Genomic DNA, 26,357 nt, shown 5'->3' on the forward strand with positions numbered 1-26,357 from the left:
CGGCGAAACTGGTCAAATGGAAAGCTACGAAAGGCATTAATTGTAGCCGATGTGGTACTTTAGCAGCAGACTCATGCCATATGTTTTTTAGCTGCTCTAAATTATCTGTGTATATAGATAGGATAGAAAAGTTTTTGACTAATTTGCTTAACATTAATATCAAGTTATGTCCATCTGTGATAATTTTTGGCTTATATGTTCCCCCCGAGAGTCTATCTGCTGATCAAGAGCACTTTCTGTTTATTGGAATGTCTATCTATCGCTTTTGTATCACCTCAAGATGGCTAGATGTCGATCCACCATCATTTGAGCAATGGTTGGGAAAGCTGTTAAACGTATATAGAATGGATAAAGCTGTGTATAAATTGAAAGGACACAGAAAGAAGATATTTGCTAGGAAATTATGGTCTCCTATTGACAATTGGATTTAATTCTCGACCACATCTGTAAAAAGAGATATTTCATGTTTTCTATATATTTATTGTTTTTTCTCATCCTTGTATTTTGTATACCTCTGCCATTGAAAATAAAAAATATATTAAAAAAAAAAAAGAACATAATCTTCTCAAAAGTTATTTACAAAAGTTTAAGCTATTGCCTTTATAAATTACAATAACTTTTATTTACATATTCATTATTTTAAAAAAGACATTGTTATTTGTAATATCAATACATGTAAGTCACGTAAATACAACACATTGCATTACAAATGCTATAGGTGTCACATTTGCGAAAGTTATAACTATTGGCATTGTGAATGACAAAGCTATTAATTGCGCTATTTTCAAAAACAAAACATAAATAAGTGTCATTTACAATACCAACAGCTCAAAATTTCCTAATGCGAGACCTATTGCATTGCAAATGCTTGTTTTCCTTCTTTTTTTACTTCCCGACTGCACCACAGAAAGGCCAGGCTTTGTATTGTAACCTGCTGACCTTGCTCATTCCCTGTTGTATTGCTCGAAATTCATGACAATCGATTAGTGTGTTTAAATAAGTAGAGCTAGTCTGTGTGCTTCCTCCGACAGGGGGAACGTTAGAAAGAATGTAGTAAGAAAACACAGTTGCATGTATCACTTCTCTTTTCTTCTTTTTGGATACTGATTCATAAAGCTCCATATTGTCTGGTTGAATGTATAAGTCAGTGTTCCTTTCCTGCTGATCTGTGACTGCTCACAGTTCTTTCATAGGGTCACCATGATGAGAGTCCGAAGGTATCTGTCGAAATTGTTTGCAGTAACATCAGAAATGGTCTTGTGAAGTGGGTTTCATGTTTGATCAAGTCTTTCATAGAATTTCATTTCCCACTTTAGGAGTTATTTGTCAAACATCTCAACTCTGTGTGCTCCCTTGACCACTTTCAGTATGGCAGATCCCGGCCGCTTAAACTATGTATGGAAGTGCATGCCACAACATAGAATCAAGCGTTTTCAAATCAAACAATTCTGTATTGTATATGTCTTTATTGAATACATATTTATTATTTTGTGATTGGCAGAGGCATGCAACCAAAAAAAAGCATAGTTTGTCTAAATGACAGCGTTCAATATACAAAGAAAAGATTTGACTGTTGTACAGTTCCACGCTGACATTTTTTCTAATAAGCAGAAGAAGCAAAATCCAAGAAAAGTATAAATAAATCTAGTAAGGTTGTTTTTAAAAAGGTTTACATTTGATTTGGTTTGCCCGCCTCCCATTACATTAGCTGAAATTCATGGAAAAAGCTTTAAGCACTTACTGAGATAAAGGTTGAGGCCTGTCTGCAGGTTTCATGATAGAATGAAATGGGAAACCGTGCAAGCAAATGACTTTCAGCTGCTCTCCAAGGATGGAGACACTGCATTTCAGGGTGTTTTCAGTTCACTGGGGAGAAAGTGATACATTCTCATAACATGTGCACAACAGATAACTCAGTTGAAATAGCTATCTTTGGCATTGCAGAGAGTTATATAATATACATAGGTGTATTCCAGGGTGTCTCACTGATGTTCTTTAACTTGCTATCCTGATTTCTGCTGTCTCTCATATCCACCACCTTCATTCACTTCTTACGTCTTACGTTCTGTTTATTTCAGGTTGCTGAGCTGAACCTGGATCTATGTCTGAAGCAGTCCGTACCGATAAATGGTATGGTTCAGAAAGCTACTAATATTGAATTGCATCCGCCACAAGATGCAGCCGCACTCAAGACCACGAGGAATGAAATGTCCAAAGAGCCCAATATCCTTTCAAGTGTATCTGCAGCGGATGAACCCAGGTATTCTGAATGATGACCCATTTAAGGAAGGGATGTGTTCTATTGGCTGAGTTTCAAAATTCAGTGCATGAAAAGATTGTCAAACCATATCTGGGTTGACATTAGAGAAACTTTGCATGGTGCAAAAAAATCAGTTTTAAGCCAATTGCATAATATTTGCTGCTTAACACAGATTGGAGCATATAGAATTTGCTCCTGGAAAACACGACATGAAGCAGTTCCACATTATTTTGTCTGTGTTTACACTAGAAGTATAGAAAAACATTTTCCTCACTGTTAATGTCGATAGATGGAACTATAGGGAAGAGAAGCCTCAACGACAGTTGCAAAATACCCAAAATGTCAAGATATCTAATTCCTAGTAGATTAACTGGTTTCTGTCTGGAATCCCTGACTTGCTCTTTGTTCCTTGGCCAAGCATCACAACCCTCCTTTGATAATATTGCTTGTGGTGGATAACCAGCAGCACCAAAGCACCATTACACTTAATACATAAGTACACATTTCCAGATTAATTTAATTAGAACGAATACCATTTAGGATAAAATCATACCACAACATTTGGTGTTGAGTGTATGGCTCAGGAGTTCTCAAATTTTGATTTGTTTCCCTTAGATTAGAAACTAAAATCCAGTGCAAATCAATGGGCTCAGTCGATGATGACCAGGGCTCCTCTGAGGCCAGTAGGTTACGAATCAAGGCTGTTAGTTTGCCCTAGTCACAGTTTATGAAGGTCCACCACCTAGGTGTTCAAAATTGGGTTACTGATGAAGTAGGTGAAACCCTACTCACACAGCAGCCACAATTTTTGTGAGAACAAAGTCACAATTAAACCCTATATTAACCTACGCTTAACCCTCTGGTAACTTGGCACAAAAGCAGTTAGGCTTAACTTGGAGACAATGTGCAGAGTATTTTTGCAGCACTTCAAAAGTAATAAAGTGAAAACACAGCCCAAGAAAAATCCCACACCAATTTAGAAAAATAGAGTAAAATGTATTTGAGACCAAAGCAACAAAAATCCAACCCTTAGAGCCAAAGCTATGCAATGTTAAAGATATCAGGTAAGTAAAGCACCTTAAATCCCAAGCCACCACTTGCAGTTATCTGGCTGTATGAGACCTGGTGAAAGCCACAAGTTCAGGTCAACCAAGATATAGAGTTGCCTTCACAATCCACTGCGAAGAGTTCCGTTTGTGGTGGAAGGGGCCACAAGGAGGATGGAGACCATCTGACGGTCGTCGCTGAAGCACAAAGATCCTGTTGTGCGTTGCCACTGGTCTTGGCGCTTATGTCCCTGTAGCTCAGAACTGGAGGTCAGTCAGTGGACCCTTTGTCACTTCAGCCTGGGGTGCAGGATGCAGGTCCAATCTTCAGTCTCAGCAAGCAGGGCAGCTGGCACCAGAGCAGCAGAAAGGCAGGGCAGCCAAGTGGCAGTACTTTTGGCAGCAAAGCAGCACTGCAGTCCTTCCGTTGCATCCAAAGGTCCAGGAGTGTACTGAAGAGTTGGGTCTGAGGCTCCAGTATTTATACCTGGTGCCCACTCTGAAGTCGGGGATATTTCTAGAGAATTACCATTGAAGTCCTGTGTCCCCTGCCTTGCCTCCAAGCTGGCTACATGAACAATACGGTGGTCATACGTTCTTTGTGTGAAAGCAGAGCACAGCCTATTCAGTTGCAAGTAGGGCTGTGCCCTTCTCCTCCCCACTATCCTGCCCGTTGATTGCGCCTCCAGGCACACCTAATCCCTCTATTGTGTGACTGTCTGAGAGGAATAAACACAAAGTCCAACTACACCCAGTCATGTGACCCAGGGGTAGACTGCAGGTACCAAACGGTTAGGGCAGGAAAATGTCAACTGACTTAAAGTGTATAGCACACAATATTAGTCATTGGTTGTGAAAATCCATCTACATTTCGCTCTCCAGTCGTCTAACAAGTACATGAGACCATCATCCGGATAAAGTGTTGAGCTTAGTATATGAGTAGAAGACCCTTTGAATGCAAATTAAATCTTACTAATTGTATAACCGCAGTCCCAACAGAATAAAGGACCAACACATGAGGAATGAGTCAAGAGTCTCAATGACACGGGCAACCTGTGAAGAATTACTAGCAATCAATGTATAGATTTTTTTTTTAAATGCCCTCCTCTGTAAAACGAAAATGCTTGGGGATCCAAACAAAGTCTGCTGAGTAATACCATATTCACTTTATTCTGTTGGGACTGTGTATCGAAACATTGACGGATTATGACCACCACAAGCGCGAACTATCAGGACTCCTACGCTTCTCCTCCAGGAAAACCTACATAAAAAATCAAGGAGTACTTAAAGATTGGGTAGTCCCCTGTCAGTCTCGGTCAGTTTCTGTGGTACAACAATATTTTTGTGATCCTTACTTGGCAGCAGGATTGTGTGATTTGTTTAACCCTATCTATATGACTTTAATGCATTATGTATTAAATACATTGTACCTTTTTGTTATTGTACAAACAAGTATGCATGCTTATGCAATTATTTTGAATTGTATACATTGTTTGTTATTTACTACATTGAATGGTGTAGAATAGATATTTCTGCCGTACCTCAAGAACTGAAACCTGAATCTTAAGTTACACCTTCAGGAGGCATTGTGTGCTATATATGTTCATGCCCAGTTTCCTTTGGGATTCTTGGGTTGCCCTGTTGTGTTAAACTTTCTAAAAGTGGCATTTTGAAAATTTGAGTTTAAAATCCGACTTTACCTTTAAATAGGATTTTTAATTATAGTTTCTCAGACACTAAAGATAAATGGTTCACCTGCTCCCAATCAAACGTTAGTACTTGTTAAATGTAATAAGGAAACTAAGTGTTCTCCTATGGAAGAGGTAGGCCTTTCAGTGCTGAAAAAATGGTTTTAAGAGGTTTTTTTACCACCAGGACATGTAAAAGTTAAGTGCGTGTCAAACCTTTTAAATACACTGCACCCTGCCCTACGGGCTATTTAGAACCTACCCCAGGGGTAACATGTATTTTAAAAGGAAGGGTACCAAGGTAGCGCTCCCGGAAGGAGTAGGACTCTTCTGTACGGCGGGAGGCGGTGCAGGAGCTGTGCTGGAGGCAGCGGCAGCCACGGTGGCCATACCACCAGCATCGCCAGCCGCAATGCAAGCCTGTCACTGGTCCTGGGGGACTACAGACCCCAGAGCACAACACGCCAGGAGGCGCCAACAATCCTTTCCCGCGCCTGGAGGCACTTAGAGCCTGCATAGCCATACCGTCAGCTGCAGCGCCTGCCTGCCACTGGTCCCTGGAGACTACAGCCCCAGACCACAATATACCAGGAGGCGCCAACAAGCCTTTTCTGCGCCTGGAGGCTCTTAAAGCACAGCAAGGCTCCGCCTGCGCAGTACGGGCGCAGGAATGCGTGGGCCGAGGGCGGGATCGTCTACACCTGTCAGAGCCCGGAGGAGGCCCGGCCGGGCTACCCCCCCTAACTTCTGCATCTCGGGGTGCGTCATTGAAACCACATCTTCTGCGAATTGACTGGTAGAGTCTCTTACTACAGGCCAGGTGAAAAGGCAATGGGTAAGAGAAAGCAAACCATACCCGGGCCAGGGGGAGGGGCAGCTGTAATAACTCTTGATTCATTCCTGGCCAGGGCAGCAAACGTCCTGTCTAAAGAAATTATCCTGACGGAAAGGAGACTATCACTTGAATTAACTAATCTACTGCAGAGTTCCCCATTCCCAAATGGCAAGGCCACAATGGAGGGGCCTAGTGGCACTGTGCCTACTTCAACAGTTGTTGCCACTTCGCCAGTAGAAGCAGAGGGCATCCATGGGGAAGGTGCCTCTATGCAGGAACCTTCAATAAAAAAAAATAAAAAAGGGGCTGTGGTAGAAACCCTACATAGGCTCAGAAAACACAAGTGGAATCGGACATTATTGACATAGATCCTGTGTCATCTAGCCAGATACTGACTAAACTTTTTTTTTAAATTGAAGACATTTTAAGGTCACAATTAGCATCTGTTATTGTCCGGTTAGAAAAGATGGAGGCATTACTTTGTAAGTGTAAAGAACCCCATCACAGCCCTGAATCAAGTGGCATGGTGACCGAATTGGTGAGTTTGAGGGGAGGGTTGGGATCTACGCAGGTTAACTCTAATACCATAGTCCCCACAATTAGTAAGGGTCAGCAGGCAAGTAGTGGTACACATTTAGCATATAGGGAGAGTCCTCAGTCAGTCCCAGAGTGTAATGAGCAACCCCAAGGTTATTTGGGTCCACAAGGCAGTGTAAGGGCCCCAAAAGACAACCGGGAGGAACGTGAAGGCCCAGAGGTGGCCCCGTATAGATCTTCAGTGACTGATTCCACAGATTCTCGGGTTACCCATGGGCCTGAATCACAGGATCTTAGATCTACTTTGGTCAACTGGAAGAGAGAACTGACACCTTAAATCTACCATTTGAGGCCGCTCCTCTAGTAGCCGTCTTAGTGAGTGTGCTGCCAATTAAGTGGGATGCTAAGGAGGAAGCAAAAGATATGATACAGAAGGTGACCCACTGGCTAGACAGATCAATGGCAAATGGCCGCATTACAGCAACTCATGTTATTATGGCCAGAAGAATGGGATGGGTTGCGGAAGCCACAAACAAAAACAGGTGGGATGATTGCATTGTGGTGAATCTTACACACCCGTCATACATTAGAGCTATGACCTTTAACCACTATGAATCAGATTCCCACACAGGAATACAGGCCCTTCCGATCTCTTTTTTCATTTCCGAAAGGGTCCAATGTTGGAGCTCACAGGGGAAAATCGGTAGTCTGTTGCAGCGCAAGTTGATGCAAGGTCCAATAATGTGTCCACATACGTCTAGGCTTATTCCACTTGTAAATAGATACGCCCCATTGAGGGACTTGGATAGTGTTGACTGACCATTAGCCCCAATTGATGGTATGTCCGTTATTAGTCACTCCTTACCAGTGAGTATGGTCAACAAGATTAAGTAGAACTTAGTTTCTGCAGAGAACAGCTCATCTTTTAGCAAATTCAGGTCTTGGAACATCGCTGGGCTGAGGGCGAAAAAAGAAGAGTACTGGTTAGCCTTAATAAAAACTGGCCACATTGTTGCATTGCAAGAAACTTGGGACACCACAGACTGCATTTATGGTGCAAGAAGATTTAAATCAGGGTTATAGTACATATCGTATTGCAGTGGCCCTGCTAATATGGTGGCTAAAAATCTGGTCTAGGCCCAAGCCCTGTGTGGGAGAGCGGGGCGGATATACAGACGAGGAGGCTGTATGTAGTGGGCCACTGGAGAGCTTTTATAAACAGTTTGTAAGATGGTAGGCACACAGTTAGTGGATTCAGTGGTTTCCTCAGAATCTTCGGAATCTTCCTCTTCCAACTCTTCTTCTGTCCCACGGTCTTTTCCTAGGTCACAGTGTCTTCCACTGAGGCTCATGAGAGCAAAAGAGAGAAGGAGCCGTCAGTCCTATTCACCATCCTATGCTTTTACTCTCTGGCTATCCCGTCACCAAACACCGTTTGTGTTATGCTGAGGAAGTCTTGATGAGGCTGAAAAAAGGGGGTCTTTATGGTGACTAGAAAGGAGATGTGCAAAGGAGAGGTAGGGCGTTATTGAGATCTAGGTCTATATCGACTCGAGTCAACAGGGCAGTATCCAGATAAGTAATTGCAGCTGAATAAATGAGGTGGTTTCAAATTGGGGGTAGGTTCGTGAAAAGGCGTGCCATTAACAGAAACATTCGTGCCCGCTGTGTCCCCTCTGTGCCTGCAGTCCTCCCTCCTCCCTACCACCCCTCGGCCTCCCCTCCCCTCTCTGTCCCGAGTGACTCACCCGCTCCGCCGCAACTCTCCTCCGAGTTGCGGCCGCTCTCCAGCATCCTCTCGTGGGGTCCACCAGTCTTTACACAACGACTAGTCGTCTTCTTCGTCCTCTCCTCAAAGTTCCTCGATGTCCTGCAGCTTCGCGTCCTCTCGTCTCTCCGTCTCTTCCGGCACCCCGGCTTCTTCGCGCCTCCTGGAAGCTGATTCGCTCTTTTTCTCCGCCCCAGGTTAGTCCTTCCGGGGTAACTCCCTCCTCCTACGGCATCACGTAGAACTAGTTCCTGTGGAAGCAGAGGATGAAGGGGCGTGTTTATCGTCCGGGCATGCGATGTCTGGATCCTAGCACTGGCAGGTAAACGGGATCCCTTGCATTGTAGGGGCCAAGGTCGTGTCTGGTTCGGGGTCCCCTCACACCCTGCTTAAATCAAACTATTTTAGAGGACTTCATGAAGTTAGACAGATATGCATTCCCTTGCTAAGTTACGTTTTACAACAGCTCAGGGCAATGGGGCGCCCAGAACTTTTTAACCAACCAAGACAACTGCACCTTGGGCAGTGAAAGCCATAAAAAGTCCATTTTTAGCTAAGAGAAGGCTGGAAAGGGACTCACCAAACCCACAGTTAGACTTTACATGATAATAAGCCCTGGGATTTTAGACAAACCTTTTCAATAATCTGCATCATTGTTTTCTTTTATGAAGATTCAGGTTCAATTGCATTCACTGGCTCCTTAGAGCACCACAGGGTTTTGCTAAGGTAGGGTCTTTAAAACCCTTTTCTTGCGACGACTTTTCGGACCAAAATTTGATGCACTTTGTTTTTTTGTGGTTTTTATAATGATCTACGGTCTAAGTTCATTTTACTTCTTTTTAAAGACTGCCAATTTGCTCAAGTAAGACCAACCCTGATATACTTGCAAATGTTTCCATCCCCTCTAATATGTTATGAGGTTGCAAGCTTTTTAGCGGGTGGTGTACGTAGAAGAAAAAGAATGGACTGCAAGTAGAAATGATCTAGGCTTTGCTGAGTTGAATGTTGAAATATCCTCCAACCTATTTGATGACTTTTTAATTCTGGTAGTGACATTATAATTCTTTTATTTTTTAATATTGAATAGGTTGGCTGTAAAGGTTGTATCACATTGTCATATGTACTTAATGGCTAACTAATAGCTTTTTATATTTCCTGCTTTTTACTACTCATTTGTACTGGTTACTCCTTGTGTATATCTGCTTTTATGGTCATAATGTGGCCGAATAAAGTTTTATTGACTTGACTTCTAAAGGAAGGTTTGGGCCGGGCAAACGGTTTATTTTGCCAGGTCAAAATAGGCAGTTTAAACTGCACACACAGGCAAGAGTGGTAGGCCTGAGACATGTTTAAAATGCTACTTCAATGGGTTCAGCAATAAATGTTCTGCTGGTCGATTAGTAGCCTTTAATTTACAGTCCCTGGGTACAAGTAGTACCACTTAACTAGGGACAAAATCCTAATTTTGTTTTTAAACGTTTTTTATTGCAGAACCAAATGCACAGTACATTAATCTATATGGGATCTGTTTGTGCAGATTCATCGCCCTCTTATCTCCGCACACTTGCATTATACACAGCCATTCAGCCCACATCCCGAAGGCCGGGCGGCGTCATTTGTTTTCATGGTGCTTCTTTACATTGTCTATCAGTTATGGTCACTGTATGAGGCAATCCGCTGTCTGCTTTTCAAGTATCTGAAAGAGACACGTTAGTGATAGATTCCTTACCTTAGAATATCCCCAGGCGTCAGACTGGATCCGGAAACTTTTGCGTAGCAATACCCCTGCGCGCCGGTAGGCGTCGTCTGCGGCTCCGGGTCCGTCGTCGGCGTCGTGAGCGCCGGGATGACGTCGTCGGAGTACTTAGACGGCGCCCATGCGCGCTGACGTCAGTTCTTCTTTTTTCCGCGCCAGCTAGCGCAGATCCGGAAGAAGCTCTACCCCCAGTCAATTTTTGACTGAAATTTTTGATCCTTCTCTCTTTGTCGATTTCTCGACTATCGGTGCCAGGGATGCCCGGGTTCAAGCCTTGTTCGAAGTGCGACCGACTCATGTCGGTCACGGACCCCCATCGCCGGTGCCTGAAGTGCTTAGGCCTCGACCACGACGATCGATCCTGCTCCGACTGCCGGGCCCTGACGTCGAAGGCTAGGCGGTAGCGGTCCCGCAAGCGTCTCGAGCTGAGGCAGTCGGCCCCGCGCCGCTCCAGGTCCCGGTCCCGGTCCCACGGGAGGTCGAGGGACAGGTTGCAAGGTCGGAGTCATCGAAGCTCCGGGAGTGGACACCGTTCGTCTGGTTCCAAGTCCTCAGGTAAGAGGCATGAGAGGTCGGAGCGACGTCATCGATCCTCCGACCCGCCCCGACGCTCGCACGATGCGGCCGGGGACTCGGGCGACACCGCCCACGCGGCTCCGCGGGAGTCGCACGCGTCGCCGCCTGCCCCACACCTTCGGGTCCCTGGGCACGGCGCGACGCCGGAGGAGGTCGAGAGGTACCTCATGGCCATGAGGGCCCTCCCTCCTCAGTCGGTTCCCGTGGCGCCTTCGGGCCGATCGGTTCCGTCTGGAGGTCCTTCCGGGTCGGGCGCTTCGGCCCCGACGACGTCGGGTGCTTCGGACCCGGCGCCGCTGGCGACTTCGGTCTCGGCCTCGCCGGTCGACCTTACGACCTCGCCGGCGCCGTCCCTTCAGGTGTCGTCCCCGGCAGCCAATGTGGTTGCCGCCCCCAATGTCTCCTGCGGTTCTGCTCAGGCGTCGGGAGGGCGCCGCTGGGCGCCGATTCCGTCGGCCTTTGGAGATTTTTATCTCCACGAGGAGGCCCTGGCTGTTAATCCTGGTCTCCAGGACACAGGTGACGAGGAGGCTTGGGAGGGGTCTGAGGACCCTCTGGCACATGATTGCCAGTCACAGCAGGACTGGACATATGAGCTTGGGGAGGCCAGTGGTATTGACACTTCGCCAGACACTGGATTTACTTCGCCCCCGACTGTGGCTTCGGAGGCGGGTTCTGCTTACAGTGTAGTGTTGACGAAGGCAGCTAAGGTCTTAAACCTTCAGCTACCCGTCGCGGCCGTGAGGACTAATCTCCTCACAGAGGTCCTCAAACCGCAGTCAGGCTCCGCGGAGCCCCTCCTGCCGTTCAATGAGGCCTTGTGTGACGTTCTTCTGGGCACTTGGTCCAAGCCCGCCACAGGCCCGCCTGTGGACAGGAACGTGGCCAGACGCTACCGCCCGGCACCGGGCGACCCATGCTTTTTGTCCACCCATCCCACCCCCGAGAGTCTGGTCATCCAGGCCTCAAACTCCCAAACCGCATTCCCGTCGGCCCCGCCCGACAGGGAATCCAAGAGATATGAACAGTCCGGGAAGAAGGTTTTCTCGTCTGTAAGCCTAGGGCTGCGGTCTGTGAACACCGCCTGTCTCTTGGGCCGCTACACCCACACTCTGTGGGACACGGTTGCGGAGGTGCTGCCTAGATGCCCGGAGGAGGTCCCGGCTAAACTCAGCCAAGCCCTTGCGGACGGCCGAGATGCAGCACGCTTTTCTATCCGGTGTGGGCTGGATACAACGGACTCACTGGGCAGGGCGATGGCAACGACGGTGGCGGTTCGACGCCACGCCTGGTTGAGGTCCGCCAACTTCTCGGCCGATGTCCAGGCCACCCTCCTGGACATGCCGTTTGATGTCCGTCGCCTCTTCGGCGACAAGGCAGACCATGCGCTGGAACGTTTCCAGGACTCCAGGGCTACGGCCAATTCTTTGGGACTTACGGCCCCACGCCAGCAATCGGGTGCCTTTCGCTCCTTTCGTGGCCACGGAAGGGGCGCCCCACCACGGACCGCCAGCCACACACCGCAAAATGTCCAGCAGCGCGGTGGCGGACTTGGGAACCGCCGTGGCGGTCGGGGGCCCGCGGCGAGGCCAGTCCACACCTCCCTCAGCAGCGCCTGCCTCAAAACCTTCCGAGTTTTCAGGCCCATGTGACGCCCGTGGGGGGCAGGGTTCGCCATCACCTCCCCCACTGGCATACAGTCACTTCGGACAGGTGGGTGCTGCAGATTGTCCGAAGGGGCTACTCCCTCCCCTTCGAGACATCCCCTCCATCCATGCCACCACAATGCCACCGTGTGTCGGGGGATCACTTGCAACTTCTGCAAGAGGAGGTCTCGGCCCTCTTGGCCAAGAGGGTCATCGAGCGCGTTCCTGGGCCAGAAGTAGGGTGTGGTTGTTACTCCCACTACTTTCTGGTGCCCAAGAAGGGCAAAGGGGGCCTACGCCCTATCTTGGACTTGCGGAACGTCAACGGCTTCCTCCGAACAGAGAAGTTCAAGATGCTCACTTTGGCTCAGGTCCTGGCTGCTCTGGACCCGGGAGACTGGATGGTAGCGTTGGACCTGCAGGACGCCTATTTCCACATCCCCGTCCTGCCGGCCCACCGGCGTTACCTGCGGTTCACGGTAGGCCAAGAGCACTTTCAGTTTACCGTGCTCCCCTTCGGCCTTACCAGCGCCCCACGGGTGTTCACGAAAGTGATGGCGGTGGTCGCAGCTCATCTGCGCAGGCAGGGGGTATCAGTCTTCCCCTACCTCGACGACTGGTTGTTGAAGGCGGGCTCGCCCCAGACAGTCTTCAGCCACCTCCAGACTACGGCCGACCTCCTGCACCTGCTGGGGTTCTCCATCAATGTGCCGAAGTCACACCTGTGTCCCTCTTAAAAGCTCCTCTTCATCGGAGCGGTTCTCGACTCGGCGCAGTTTCGGGTTTATCCACCCGAGCAGCGGGTTCGGGATATTCAGGCTCTGGTTCCAATCTTCCAGCCGATATCCCGACTCTCGGTCAGGTTGACGCTCCGGCTTCTGGGACTGATGGCCTCCTGCATCCTTCTGGTGCGTCACGCCAGGTGGCGGATGCGGGCTCTGCAGTGGGACCTGAAGTTTCAGTGGGCCCAGCATCAGGGCAACCTGTCCGATCATGTCCTGATCTCGGAGGGCACTGCGAGACAACTGCAGTGGTGGCTCACGGACCGCGACTGGGTCAGTGGCAGATCCCTCTCCCTACCCCACCCGGAGCACGTAGTTGTGACGGACGCGTCCCTCCTGGGCTGGGGGGGGCCACATGGGAGAGGCGGAGATCAGAGGCCTCTGGTCTCCGGCGGAGTCCCGTCTCCATATCAACTTGCTGGAGCTTCGGGCGATTCGTCTAGCACTGAAAGCATTCCTCCCCTCTGTCCGGGGACGTGTAGTGCAAGTGTTCACCGACAACACCACCGCCATGTGGTACTGCAACAAACAGGGCGGGGTGGGGTCGTGGACCCTTTGCCAGGAGGCTCTGCGCCTATGGCAATGGCTGGAACATCAGGGCGTGACCCTGGTGGTTCAACACCTGGCAGGCTCTCTGAATGCCAGGGCGGACGAACTCAGCCGTCGGTGCATGATGGATCACGAATGGCGTCTGAACTCGGACGTGGCGCAAGGTCTCTTTCAGCAGTGGGGAGAGCCTTGGTTAGATCTATTCGCCACAGAAGAGAACGCGCAATGTCATCAGTTCTGCGCGTTGGAATTTCCAAGGCGGCACTCGCTCGGAGACGCTTTTCGTCGCGAGTGGAGCTGCGGTCTGTTGTACGCCTTTCCGCCTATACCACTTCTGCCCAGAGTGCTGAAGAAGATCAGGCGCGACCGGGCCCAGGTTATCCTTGTGGCTCCGGACTGGGCACGAAGATACTGGTATCCCGAGCTACTCAGCATGTCAGTCGATCCCCCGATTCGTCTGCCTCTTCGGGAGGACCTTCTGTCGCAGCAGCAGGGGACGGTCCTGCACCCGAACCTGTCCAGTCTCCACCTACAAGCTTGGAGATTGAGCGGCGGCAGTTGAGGCCATTTGACTTGCCTCCTGAAGTCTGTGATATCATTCTGGCAGCCAGGCGTCCCTCCACAAAGTCGGTATACGCCTGCCGGTGGAACAGATTTGTGGCATGGTGCACAGCAAAGGCTGTGGATCCTCTCTCTGCACCCCTTTCGGAAGTGCTGCTCTTTCTTCTTTCCCTTGCCCAGCAGGGCTCTGCCCTGGGCACTCTTAAAGGGTACCTTTCTGCTCTATCGGCCTTCTTGAGGCTACCAGATCAACCTTCTTTATTCAAGTCCCCTATTGTAAGTAGATTTCTGAAGGGCATCACGCACATGTTCCCTCCTGTTCCCTTCGTGATGCCCCAGTGGGACTTGAATCTTGTTCTCACTTATCTGATGTGTGCTCCCTTTGAGCCACTTCATAACTGTCCTCTTCGTCTCCTTACTCTGAAGACTGCCTTCCTGGTTGCCATCACCTCTGCCAGGAGAGTGAGTGAGCTCCAGGCTCTTTCTTCATCTCCACCTTTCCTGTCTGTTCATCCTGACAAGGTGGTGTTACGTACACGACCTTCCTTTCTGCCCAAGGTTGTCACAGCCTTCCACATCGGGCAGTCCATTACCTTGCCCACTTTCTTTCCGCCTCCGCATCCCTCGAAAGAGGAAGAGAGGCTCCACCGCCTGGATCCAAAACGTGCGCTCTCCTACTACCTAGATCGCACACGCCAATTCCGGGTGGATGACCAACTCTTCGTTGGTTACGTGGGCGCGAAGAAGGGTAAGGCGGTGCACAAGAGGACCATCTCTAGGTGGATCATCTTGTGCATCCAAGCATGTTACTCCATGGCGAGGAAGGAGCCCCCGGCTGGATTGCGGGCTCACTCCACTCGGGCCACGGCAACGACAACTGCTCTGGGCCGAGGTGTCCCCCTGCAGGACATTTGCCAGGCAGCCACGTGGGCCTCGCTGCACACGTTCGCAAGACACTACTGCCTGGACAGTCAAGTCCGGAGGGATGGCTTCTTTGGCCGTTCCGTCCTCCAGGACTTTCTGGTGTGATATTGGTTCGCAGACCCACCACCGGGGTTGGTATTGCTGGGGTATCTATTCTAAGGTAAGGAATCTATCACTAACGTGTCTCTTTCAGATGCACAAGTTACTACTTGTGTAACGATATATCTGTAAGAGACATTAGTTAGTAATAGATTCCTTACCGACCCACCCATCCTCCCCGTTCTGCGAACCGATATCTAGGGTTAAGGTCATCCCCTTTCAGGGCCCTAGTTTCATGGCACAAGTGTTAGTTCTAGCATGGCTCTGTGTATCTGGCGCGGAAAAGCTGTGTGTCAGAACTGACGTCCGCGCGCATGGGCGCCGTCTAAGTACTCCGACGACGTCATCCCGGCGCTCACGACGACGGACGCGGAGCCGCAGACGACGCCTACCGGCGCGCAGGGGTATTGCTACGCAAACGTTTCCAGATCCAGTCTGACGCCTGGGGATATTCTAAGGTAAGGAATCTAAGGTAAGGAATCTATCACTAACTAATGTCTCTTACAGATATATCGTTACACAAGTAGTAACTTGTGCTTTACTCCCCATCCCCCTCTATCACTAAGCAATATTTATCCAGTTTCGTCCATTTAGATCTGGTAAACCTTCCCTCCCCCCTCCCCCCCAAGTGTCATCGCCTACGCCTAGCGGTGAGAAACGCATCCATGTGGTGGTGGACAGAAGCATCTTACTATTTATTGGGTGTGTGTGTCTGGCGAGGGTACCGGCACCGTGGCAATCCCAGTTAGGTCCTCTGGCTCCTCCTCCCCTTCCTCCTCCACTGAGCTATCATGCAGTGCCTGCACTAACATCTCCCAAGCCATCGCTGCTTCCTGGGCTCGCTCATCCGATCTACGACGGGCCAGTTGGTACCTGACCGTACTCTCACCCGCTGCCCATTTTAGAAATTCGTTCAGCCATCTCTGGTGTGTTGGCCCCGTTTTTGACTTCCATCCCTTGGTCAGCTCCCTCTTAGCTAAGAGTAGGCCCATGTCAATGAATTTGCTTGATATTTTATTTTTGGGCGTTTGTGGGAACCAATGTAGTATACTGACCGCCTTATCGTACTGCAAGTCCCTATCCGCCACTTCATTTAATGTGTTGCCTATCTCTCTCCAATAATCCTGTAGGTGAGGGAAGTCCCTCAGCATATGCACTAGATCCGCTCCTATCTTATTGCATCTGGGGCACGCCACGTCCTCAACTCCAAAATATTTTGCTCGGGGTGAGGTAGGCCCTGTGAAGAACATAGAAGTGAATCAATTGGAAACGCGCATTTCTAGTGCTCTTTCTAGCCCTCCGCACCAGTTGGGACCACGTGGTGTCTGGGATTTCCATCTGCAGGTCTGTTTCCCATTTGGCCTTCAGTGCCGCCAGAGGCTGTAGGGTCTCACTCAACATTCTTGAGTAGAGGCACGTCACTGCCTTAAAGGTACCCGCCAACGACATATTATGCTGGCAAGCCTGTGTTGTCGTTGGTTCGATCAGTCCTTCCCCCCCAATGTGCCTGAATGGCTCTCACCACCGCCGCGTGCAGTAAGTAATCTCCCCTCGGGAGATCGTAGCGCTCCTGCAGAGTCTGATACGGGGTCATTACACCGTCATCGTATAAATCCCCCACCATCTGCAACCCTGCTTCCTCCCATAACTGTAGCCTCGACCAATCTCCGCCGTGTGGGAGTGCTGTCACCATGCCCAGTGGGATTTCGGGCGCATATGGGTGCCTGACTCCCGCTTGTTTTTGCGAGCGGTTCCAGCATAATCGGAACGTCCGTTCCTCTTGGGACAGATCTCTGGGCACTAATCTTTGCTGCAGGGTAATTGAGCCCCCCCCAAGCAGTACTGAAGACTGCCCGGAGACACCGACGGAAAGAGCGGTGCTCCTTTTACCTGCGCTGCAGCCAGGTGGGGTGAAGCCTCTCAACCAACATATATGGTATACGGTTGAGTACGCCTGGGACACCCAGGTGATATTTTTTCATTATTTTTTCATTAATTTTCAATCATTATTTATAAAGCAGTAGTGTATTTCCAACAAGGTCCTGAAGAATGCATTAGAAACTCTTTTCTTGTGAATGCAGAAACATGTCGACCACTATAAAGTGCGGTTATTATTTAAAACCTGCACCCACACCTGCCTTTTAATCTTAGGGATTGGGGGATATTAATAAAATTCTTTCTCCACCCAATTCACCTAATTTTACTATTACTCCTCACTTTTCACTTTAAACCACCATATACTGCTTTTTTCATTAGCCACTAACATTCCTTTCTGTTCTGCCCTCATATCACATCTCGGTCACGGTAACAACTTACTGGCCGTTACGTCTCCTGGGTAAGGAGAACCCAAATGATGACAACAAGGGCGGTACAGTGTGGCTTCTGATGGGAACAATATTTTTCTCCATATACTCTTGAGCCTTGACTTGGCCTGCTATTACCTACTCTCTCTCACTGATGCTGTTCTGCATGTTTTGGTATAGTGGTCCTTTTGTTTGACTTACTGACTTATTCTCAGACCCCCAGATATTAATTGTTGTTGTATATTGAGTTCGGGGCATATATCTGGTCGGTCGGTAAACTTGCCCTCAGACCCTTCCTAATTGTTTGTTGAATGCAGGGTAATGTAAGCCAGGACATGACGAGGGGTGCCGTTGTGCCCCCCCTGTTCCGGCCCGCGGTAAACTCTCGCAATTTCTTGCGTAAAGGTCTGCAGTTGGGCGGCCAGATAGTAGAGCTCGAAATCTGGGACCGCTAGGCCTCCCTCGTCTTTTGGGCGGATCAGCGTTGCCAATGCTATTCTGCGTCTGCCCTTTCCCCATAAAAAGGATATAATCGTCGATCTCAACTGCCGAAAAATCGCCCCAGGCACCCAAATGGGAAGAGTCCTGAAGTAGTATAGCAATCGTGGCAAGGCTACCATTTTCAGAAGAGATATACGACCCGCCACCGACAGAGGCAGGGTAGCCCAAAAGGACATGCTGCTCCGCAGAGCGCGGATACAGCGTCCTATATTGCCGTCCAGCATGTCCGCAGTCTCGTGGTATATATACACTCCCAGGTAGTTCAGGCAGCCAGGTTACCATCTAAGTAGTGGACGGGTTGGGGGCTGCTCCTCTTCCTTCCGTAGGGGGAAGAGACAGGTTTTAGACCAATTAACTCTTAGGCCTGACAAGTCGCCGAAGCGCGCCAGCAGTCTCTCTGCACCTTCCACGGCTCCCTCGGCATCTTCCGAAAATAGGAGAATGTCATCTGCATATAGTGAGATAAAGTGCTGGGCCCCTCTGAATTCCAGTCCTTTATAATAGTCACCTCGCCTAGCCATTACTGCAAGAGGTTCCACCGCTAGCGCAAAAAGCAGGGGAGAGAGTGCATATCCCTGTCTGGTACCCCGCCTCACCTCGTATTGGTGTGACACCAGAGTTCCGACCCTCACCCTTGCCCTCGCTGATGAGTATAATACTTTCGTCCAGTTTATGTATCCCTCACCTAGACCAAAACTCTGCATCACTCTATATAGGTACTCCCATTCTAAGCTATCGAAGGCCTTCTCTATGTCAACAGCCAACACGAGGGGAGCCCATGCTTCCGGAGGCGGGTCGCCTACCCGTCTGAGCAGCCTTCGGATGTTGTGCGTCGTGTTACGGGTGGGTATAAGTCCGGATTGGTCCTTATGGGCCAGTTCTTGCATGTGGGTCAATAACCTGGAAGCCAGCACTGTGCTCAGAATCTTGTAATCTGTTGTTAACATGGACAATGGTCGATAGGATGCCGGGTCGGTACTCTCCCTTCGTGGTTTTAATAGAGGGATCATTATGGCTTCACACATAGATTGGGGGAGTCGGCCCTTATCCTTGGCTTCATTGTACATTATTTGGAGCTTTCGGGCCACTTGTTCCAAGTATCGCCCGTAGAACTCAATAGGGAGTCCATCTATACCTGGGGTTTTGTTATGCGCCATCCGCTTTACCGCTCCCCTTATTTCCGCCAGCTCTATTTGGCCACCTAGGGCATCTGCCTGTTCCTGTTCCAGCCATGGTAACTGCAACTCACTTAAAAAAGCGTCTATCGCCTTCCCCTGGTCTCCTAACGCACTCTTATATAATTCCTCATAATACGACCTGAAGCTGTCTAAAATATCCGGTTGCGTGCTGCAGATGCGGCCCCCTTTCCCCGCTAAGGCCAAGATCGGGTGACTGTTCCTAGCGGGGTTCGCTAACCAAGCTAGGAGTGTTCCAGTTTTATCCCCCTCAGCATGTGACTTCGTTAGGTACGTCCTATAATCAAAACTGCGAAGGCGCTCCACCTCCACTGCCACAGCCTCCCGTGCCTCGCAGATCCTCCCTTGAAGCTCGGGCCGGTTAGGGCGCACTAGTTCGGCCTCCCTCAGCTTGCGCTCAGCTTTTTCTAAGTCATCCAGCAGAGTCCTGCGTACCCCGCATATTTCCCTATGCAGTGCCCTCTTACTACAGTTTCGAAGGCGTCCCACTCTGCTCTGGTAGAAGCGGAACCCTCATTCTCTGCAAAGTATTGTGAGATTCTCTCTTCTAACGCCTCTCGGAAAGGTGGATTATGTAGCGTGTCCGGCCATAGCCGCCACGTCGGAATCCGCAATATTTCAGTCATCCAGTCTAATGTCAGGAGTAGAGGATTATGGTCGGATATTGTGCGCGCCAGATACTCAGTCCGGGCCACCGCAGGAAGCATCGACTGGGAGCTCAGGAAGGTGTCAAGGCGGACGTGGAGGACGTGTAGGCTGGAGTAAAACGAGTAATCTCGCTCAGCTGGGTGTTGTGTACGCCAAGCGTCTACTAGTTCCCACTTTCCCTGCCATTCCGATCTGCATCTCGCTAGCCTGTGTATTGGGGATGTATGCAGTGGTGGATGCGATCTATCTAGTACAGTATCTGCTATAGAATTGAAGTCCCCCCCCCCCATCAAAACAGGACCCGTGAGATAACTAGCCAGTTCCCTGGAGAGCTTTGCAAAGTAGGTTGCTTGGTCTACATTAGGTGCGTAGATACTACTGAGTACGATGTGCCGGCCTCTGAGTTTGCCCTCAACTGCCACAAATCTTCCTTCAGGGTCTACTATGTGCCTGGTTACTTGAAGAGGAGTACCCGCTCTTATCAAGATTAGCACCCCTGTAGCAAAGGCGGAATACGTAGTGTTAAATAGGTGCCCCCTCCACCTACGCTGTAGCGCGATTCCCTCTTTCTTTGTCAGGTGGGTTTCCTGCAGAAACTCTATATGTACCCCTCTTCGAACCAGATAAGCATGAATCTTGTGCCTCCTTGCCATAGTATGCAGTCCCCTCACATTCCAAGACACACATTTTATCGATCCTGCATTAGCCATTGTCCCACAGTGTTTGGTTCAGTTCAATGATGCATTGTCTCCAGGCATCAGGCATGACACTGTGCCCGCCCCCCCTCAAAACTTTCCCTTCCCCGCCTCCCTTTACTGCGCCTTGAGTCACCCCAACTTCTCTAGGCCCCCCCCCCAGAACAGGACCTAACTTCAAATGAGTTGCTCCCATCCAAACTGTGTGCGAGCAAACGTGCTCACAAGTCTTCCTATTCCGCTGTCTGCACTGCGGAGGCCTTATGGGCCCTAAGGAGCGTGAACTAGACTCAAGAACTTCAACCACAGTCCCCATTCCCCCCGCCCCGCAATATGCAGTTTAACTCACGATAATCCAATCTAACAGCTGCCTGCTCTGGTGTCCAAGGTGGCAGCCCCAACAGCCGCCATTCTAGTGAGAGTACCATGTCCATCTCTCAGCTCCCGATTATTTCCTCCGACGTCTGTGGCGTGATCTCCGTCCCCTTCGTGCTACCAAATTACGATAGCTCCGTCTCCGAGCCCGTTCCCTGTTCCTCCGATCCCGAGGCTCTCCCCGATTGGGCAAGCACCGAGCCCGAGACGTCCATTACTACCTACAGCGCTGCTCTCCTCTCGTCCTCTGTCTGGGATTCCGTTGGCTTCCTGGCCCCCTGTTTGCGCTTTCGGAGCCTCTGCGATTTCCTCACCGGCTGCCTCTGCCGTTCCTCCTCCTCTCTGAACCGAGCCCCGTCCGTGCCCGCCTTGTAGGTGTCCCACCAGGCCCATGCCTCCGCCGCTGTAGGGAAGAACAGTGACTTCTCATCTACCACTATTCGGAGTCTGGCCGGGAAGAGTAGCGAGTACTGTATGCCTTCAGTTCGCACTTCTTTTTTGATGGAAAGGAAAGAGGCACGCAACTTTTGAGTTTCGAACGTATAATCCAGGAATAGTGTGACTTTACTATTATCCACCTGAAAGCGGCCCACTTTCCTGGCTCGCTGCAGTAGCCAGTCTCTGTCCTTATAGTGTAGCAGTTTGATGACCACTGGGCGAGGTGGTTGGCTGAGTCTTGGGGGTTTGGCTGGCACTCGGTGCGCCCGCTCCAGAGTGAAAAAGGGCGAAAGGCCCTCCGGGGCCACCGCAGTCCTCAGCCAATCGCTCAGGTAACCCACCATGTCTGAGCCCTCTTTTTTCTCCGGAAGGCCCACCAGGCGCATGTTGTTCCGCCGACTGCGGTTTTCGGCATCCTCCGCCCGCCTCGCCAGGGTTTGTATGCGGTCCAGCGCCTCTGTGAGCCGTCCCTCCATGGACTTGTGTGCTGGCACCATGTTCTTCAAGGTATCCTCCGCAGACTTGACCCTGTCCGCCAGCTTCCCGTAATCAGCCCGCAGGAGCCCCAACCCCGTCGACACCTGCACAATGTCTTGGTGTAGTTCATCTTTCGTGGCTGCAATAACCTCCAGGATGCGGTCTTGCATCTGTTGCAGTTCCGTTGAGGTCTGCGAAACGTCCTCGGGAGTCTCCGTGGCGGGGCTTCCATCCCCCTTCGCACCCTTGGGCTTCCCCATCTTGTTCCAAGGTGGTTGGTCCGGATCCTCAATGAGGCTCGCAGGTGTCAGGCAATCCTCTCAGTGGGCAATCAGGTGGGTGGTAGTTAGGTAGGGTCTAGTCCGAGCTTTAACTTGGGGCACTTCGCCTCTCTGGACCTGTCCGTGCTCCTGCTCCCCTGCACATACAGGGCCTGGTTGGGCTGGTCTGGTGTCGCCGTTAAGTGCAGGCCCTCCCCAATCATACGGACGATCCCCGCATCCTCACTAGTGGCCCTGCTCAGTTTCCCCCTGCTGACGCAGTCCAGGTAAGCCCCCAGGGTCCGGTGCCGGTGGTGGGGCTCGTGGGTGGCGACGTGTTGTTTACTAAGTGGATATACCGCTTCCAGGGGCCCACCGCTGTCGTAATGCAATCCCGGTCCCACGGGAAGACAGCAGGTGCTGGTGTGGAGGGGGCCCAAGGCCCGTGCAGGTTGAGGGAGTTACGTGGTAGTTTAGGCCCGCAATGCTCGGCTAGTGTCTGAATCCAGTCGGTGGGTGAGTCCCGCCTTGTGCAGTAACCCCTCCGGGCACCAAATACGCCCCAAGTCGCCACTTTTCTCTAACCCCAGGCGTTCTTCAATGTGTGTGGGAGGGTGGCAAGTCCGCCACTTCGGGGTCCCTCTGGCCCCTGGGAGCAGCGACGGTGATTAAAGGCCAGTGGGTAGTCAGGCATCGAGGTGAGGTCCCGGATGTGGTTAGGAGCACTATTCGTGCCTCTCCGGTCACTGCGGGAGGTACAGCTGGGCTCGTCGAGCCCCATCAGCCGGCAGGGCCCGGATCCGTCGCAGACCCAAAGCCGGGGAGTCGCGTAGGCGGGCGCTTCAGCATGAGGGATAGCAGTCAGGGCAGGCCGTCACCTTCTAGCCAACCGCTTCCTCTATGATGCCTGCAGGGTGGTCTCTGCCTGCGGTAGGGCGCAGCGAGCAGAGATCCCGCCGAAGGTGTAGGGGGGGCGGCCGCCACTCGGAGACAGCTATCCTCTCAGGCCCAGAAGCTGGGGAGTCCCGTAGATGTTTCCCCGCTGGAGAGGGGCCGCGGCGGACTCACCCGGAGCAGGGAGCCGGTTCCGGGGTTCTTGGGTCGGGATATGCTCCAGAAGAGTCGAGCCTCCTCAGTCAGGGGAAGGCTCCGCTGCAGCACCGCCGTTGTAGTCTCAGGCAGCAGGCACAGTCGGTCGGACAGTCAGGGCAGCGGAGCAGTTGCCATCTTGCCCGCATCCGGATCCTCGCCACTTGGTTGATTTTCTGCCGTTTCACGTCGGCCACCGGGGCAATGCTTGCCACAGAGCAGGCACTGGGGTCTTCGGCAGGGGCTCCCCCCCCCCCCCGAGTTCCAGGGGGTATCCCCGCGTCTGAGACTGATAATTTCCCGGATTAGCAGGCGGAGGTCAGGAGCCGCTTTAGGCAGCGACCATCTACGTCGGCTGCTAGCCACGCCCCCTAGGGACAAAATCCTAATGCCAACACAAATTGGATCAACAAAAAAGTACAGATGAAGGCAACACGTTAAGGTGGAAGACCTCCCTAAGGCTGACCGGTCTAACACTAGGTATCTGGTGTGGCAGGCTGGCAATGGAGTGAGGCCGGGGAAAGCTTAATGGTTCATCTCAGTCAAATGTTTTATTTTAGTACTTTGGCTTGTTTTTTGGCAGTCCAAGTTCCTCAGAAGAGCCAGGCAATGAGCCGCACCCAAGCAAATTTATATATGTGGTTTTCAAGGACCTACTAGGGCCATGAACTTCACCACAAAAACTCAGAGAAGGACAAACCTGGAAATTGAAGACACAAAGGTGGTGTCATCTTAAAGAATAATTTGAATTCTTTTCCAGCTGTTTCGGTTTACTATTGTTCCTGTATTTGAGAGATCATTACCGGGGCAAGGCTTGAAGCTCTAGCTGATGTTACCCATCAAATTCTGTAATGTCAGTCATTTTTCCTGCACTATGCGTTGCAAGCTTGTGAACTACCTCTAGTGCTCCTGCTACTTTTAGGACATTTTATGGCTGGGCAAAGATTTTCAATGAGATCATATAAGAGTTGCAGCACCTATCTGGAAGATAAAGGAAAATAATTGTGTTTTTAGACTCTCATCCCCATAATGATACAGTCCATTGTTGTTTTTTTCCTGACTCTGACGTTTAAGTTTCTTCTACTCAAAAATGTGACGTTCCCCTAAAAGCTTAGTTCCAGGTTCATCCCTGAAGCTTCTGTGATGAAACTATGGAGACAGGAAGTTCTGACAGAAGGTTACTCTGGCCCTAATGCGGTTTCCTCTGTAGTCTCATGTAATGAGGTAGTCTCTCCTCTTTTTACCCACGCTTGACACCTCTATTGGGAGAAGAAACTCAAAATCGTTTTAGTCCCTCAACTGTAGCAGTGGTATTCCTTGATTATGCTGGTTTATAGTCCTTGTCAGTGGTCTCAAAACTGGGAAGCAGCACTTCATGATAGTACACAGGATGATTAAGCCCTCGAAGCTGAGGAACTGGGTTTGATTCTCAGCAGGGACGCTCAACATCCTATGATTCTGGGCAAATCGCTTAATCTCCACGTGCTTTAGCATAGCCAATAGGTCTCGCCTTTGGGACCTTATAATTGTTTAGCCATGCAATCTATTGGCTATGCAATGCTTGTAATAAAAGGCCAGGGGGAAACCCCTGAGGCCCCCCATTTAAACATTGGGTTTGCTCATTCATGTGAGAATTTTTTTATTTGCTCTTACACCTTATCACTTTCAAATTCCACCAGTCGCCACTGTACATCACTGCTCTTTATCTGATGCTGTGTTGGCCAAAACTGACTAGTGTTTATCACGCGCAAGGATCACTTATAAAGCAGCTCGGTAATTGCTTGGCTGGGTTAAGCATGCTGACAGTCAGCCAATTACAAGGCCAATCTCTTCAGCACAGGCAGCACATACTGCACGACGATGGAATAATAGTACTGACAGACTACTCATTGTTATCATCCACAACTGTATCATTGGCTCAGGCAGCAGTGTGCTGCCAAATAACACTAACAGAGCGGAACCAGGCATTACTGCGGAGCGTTGAGAGAAACTCAGCCTTTAATTAATTTTTATTGCGTGACAATCTTGGGGTCTTTCACTGATGCAACAAAAATCAGCAAATGCGTTAGTCTGGCCCAAGATGTGTGTGGCACTTGTTGAAATATCAGCCGTGAATGACCCAGTGTGCCTTAGGGAGGTTAGCAGTCTAGCTACTGTCTGAAGAGGAACTTCCATGAATGGGAGGAAACAGGAAATGGGTAAGAGGCAGTAAAAGGCAAAGTTAAAGCAGCTGAGGCAGGACTGCAGAAATAAAGGCAGATGCTACAGTGAAGCATCGTGTCGTTTCTATAAAGAAGAGTCTTAACACATTGCAGGGCTGTTTTCTGCCTGAAATTGCCTCTGCTTTATTACAAGTCAATTTGGAAATACAATCCCCCCATGTTTTCCCCCAAAACCTCCTTGTTTCCTGTTCTAACTTGTTGACATGTATGCAATTAGGAAGGCAGGGTAGGACTCACCTCACCAGTCTACTTGCGTTAGCCATACAGTGCTTGGTTGATCGTTGTTGAGTAGAGCACGTTGCTGCTACGCTGATCCTGGGTGGCGTTACTGGTACATTACAGGCGCATTGAGACCTCTCAAGTTTCACAGATCCGCGTAAAAAGTTCATGAAGTTCATTTATTTTTTTCTCAGCATGCTGGTACCTGAAGCTTTGGTATTTTATAGACTAAATATGCAGGCAAATCTCAAAATGTGAAGAAAGAACTGACCACGACGAGCAAGAAACTGACTTTGATGAGTTTACTCACGCATGAATCTTGGACATTTTAAAACCCTGCTCTTTACCAATCGAATTCTTTCCAGTGTGTATGGTAATGTGCGACAAACACCATCAGCACATTAAAGCGCTTTGAGGCCTTGGCAAAGGGTAGGTAAGAACTATAGTAACGTATTGGTGTGCGTGCGTTCCGCTATATCCCCGCTCAAACAGAACTTTAAAAGGTGCGCCTGTCATTGAGGGCGTTTTAAGCAAAGATAGGATTTGCTCAGTTCGAAGTAACTATTATGAATCACTTCACAACCGAACGTTGACACTTGTTTATTAGTAAACATGGTCCTTTTTGCACACTGTTTTGAAAAAAAACAAGCGCTCGCGCAAGTATGGAATGGGGGTGTGCAGTGTTTCCCTTGCGGGAGCGCGCGCGATAATTGCCAACACGTGGCGCCGCTCGCTCCCGCAAGGGAATCGTCAAACATGCACGCGTTGTCATTGGAAGCAATGCAACGCGTGCACGTTTGTAGGGCAAAAACTGAATCTATTCCAAAAGGTCTTTTCCCTATGTAGCGAATGCGCGCTGCATAGGCGGGACCTAAAAATGAATGTGTCCATTTGTAACCAAAAGCTC

General features: G+C 50.0%; 1 protein-coding gene across 3 annotated transcripts in view; it reads left to right on the forward strand.

The window, feature by feature from the left end:
• The window catches only part of REXO5 (RNA exonuclease 5), a 437,194-nt gene that overhangs the window by 221,428 nt on the left and 189,409 nt on the right, over nt 1–26,357 (forward strand). For all 3 annotated transcript variants that reach the window (XM_086940804.1, XM_086940806.1, XM_086940805.1), the window contains exon 12: nt 2,079–2,260. In XM_086940804.1, coding sequence (XP_086796930.1) covers nt 2,079–2,260 — 182 coding nt within the window. The remainder of the gene's footprint in view (nt 1–2,078; nt 2,261–26,357) is intronic.

The sequence above is a fragment of the Lissotriton vulgaris genome, chromosome 10 (assembly GCF_964263255.1).
Source record: "Lissotriton vulgaris chromosome 10, aLisVul1.2, whole genome shotgun sequence".
In the NCBI taxonomy this organism is placed as follows: domain Eukaryota; kingdom Metazoa; phylum Chordata; class Amphibia; order Caudata; family Salamandridae; genus Lissotriton; species Lissotriton vulgaris.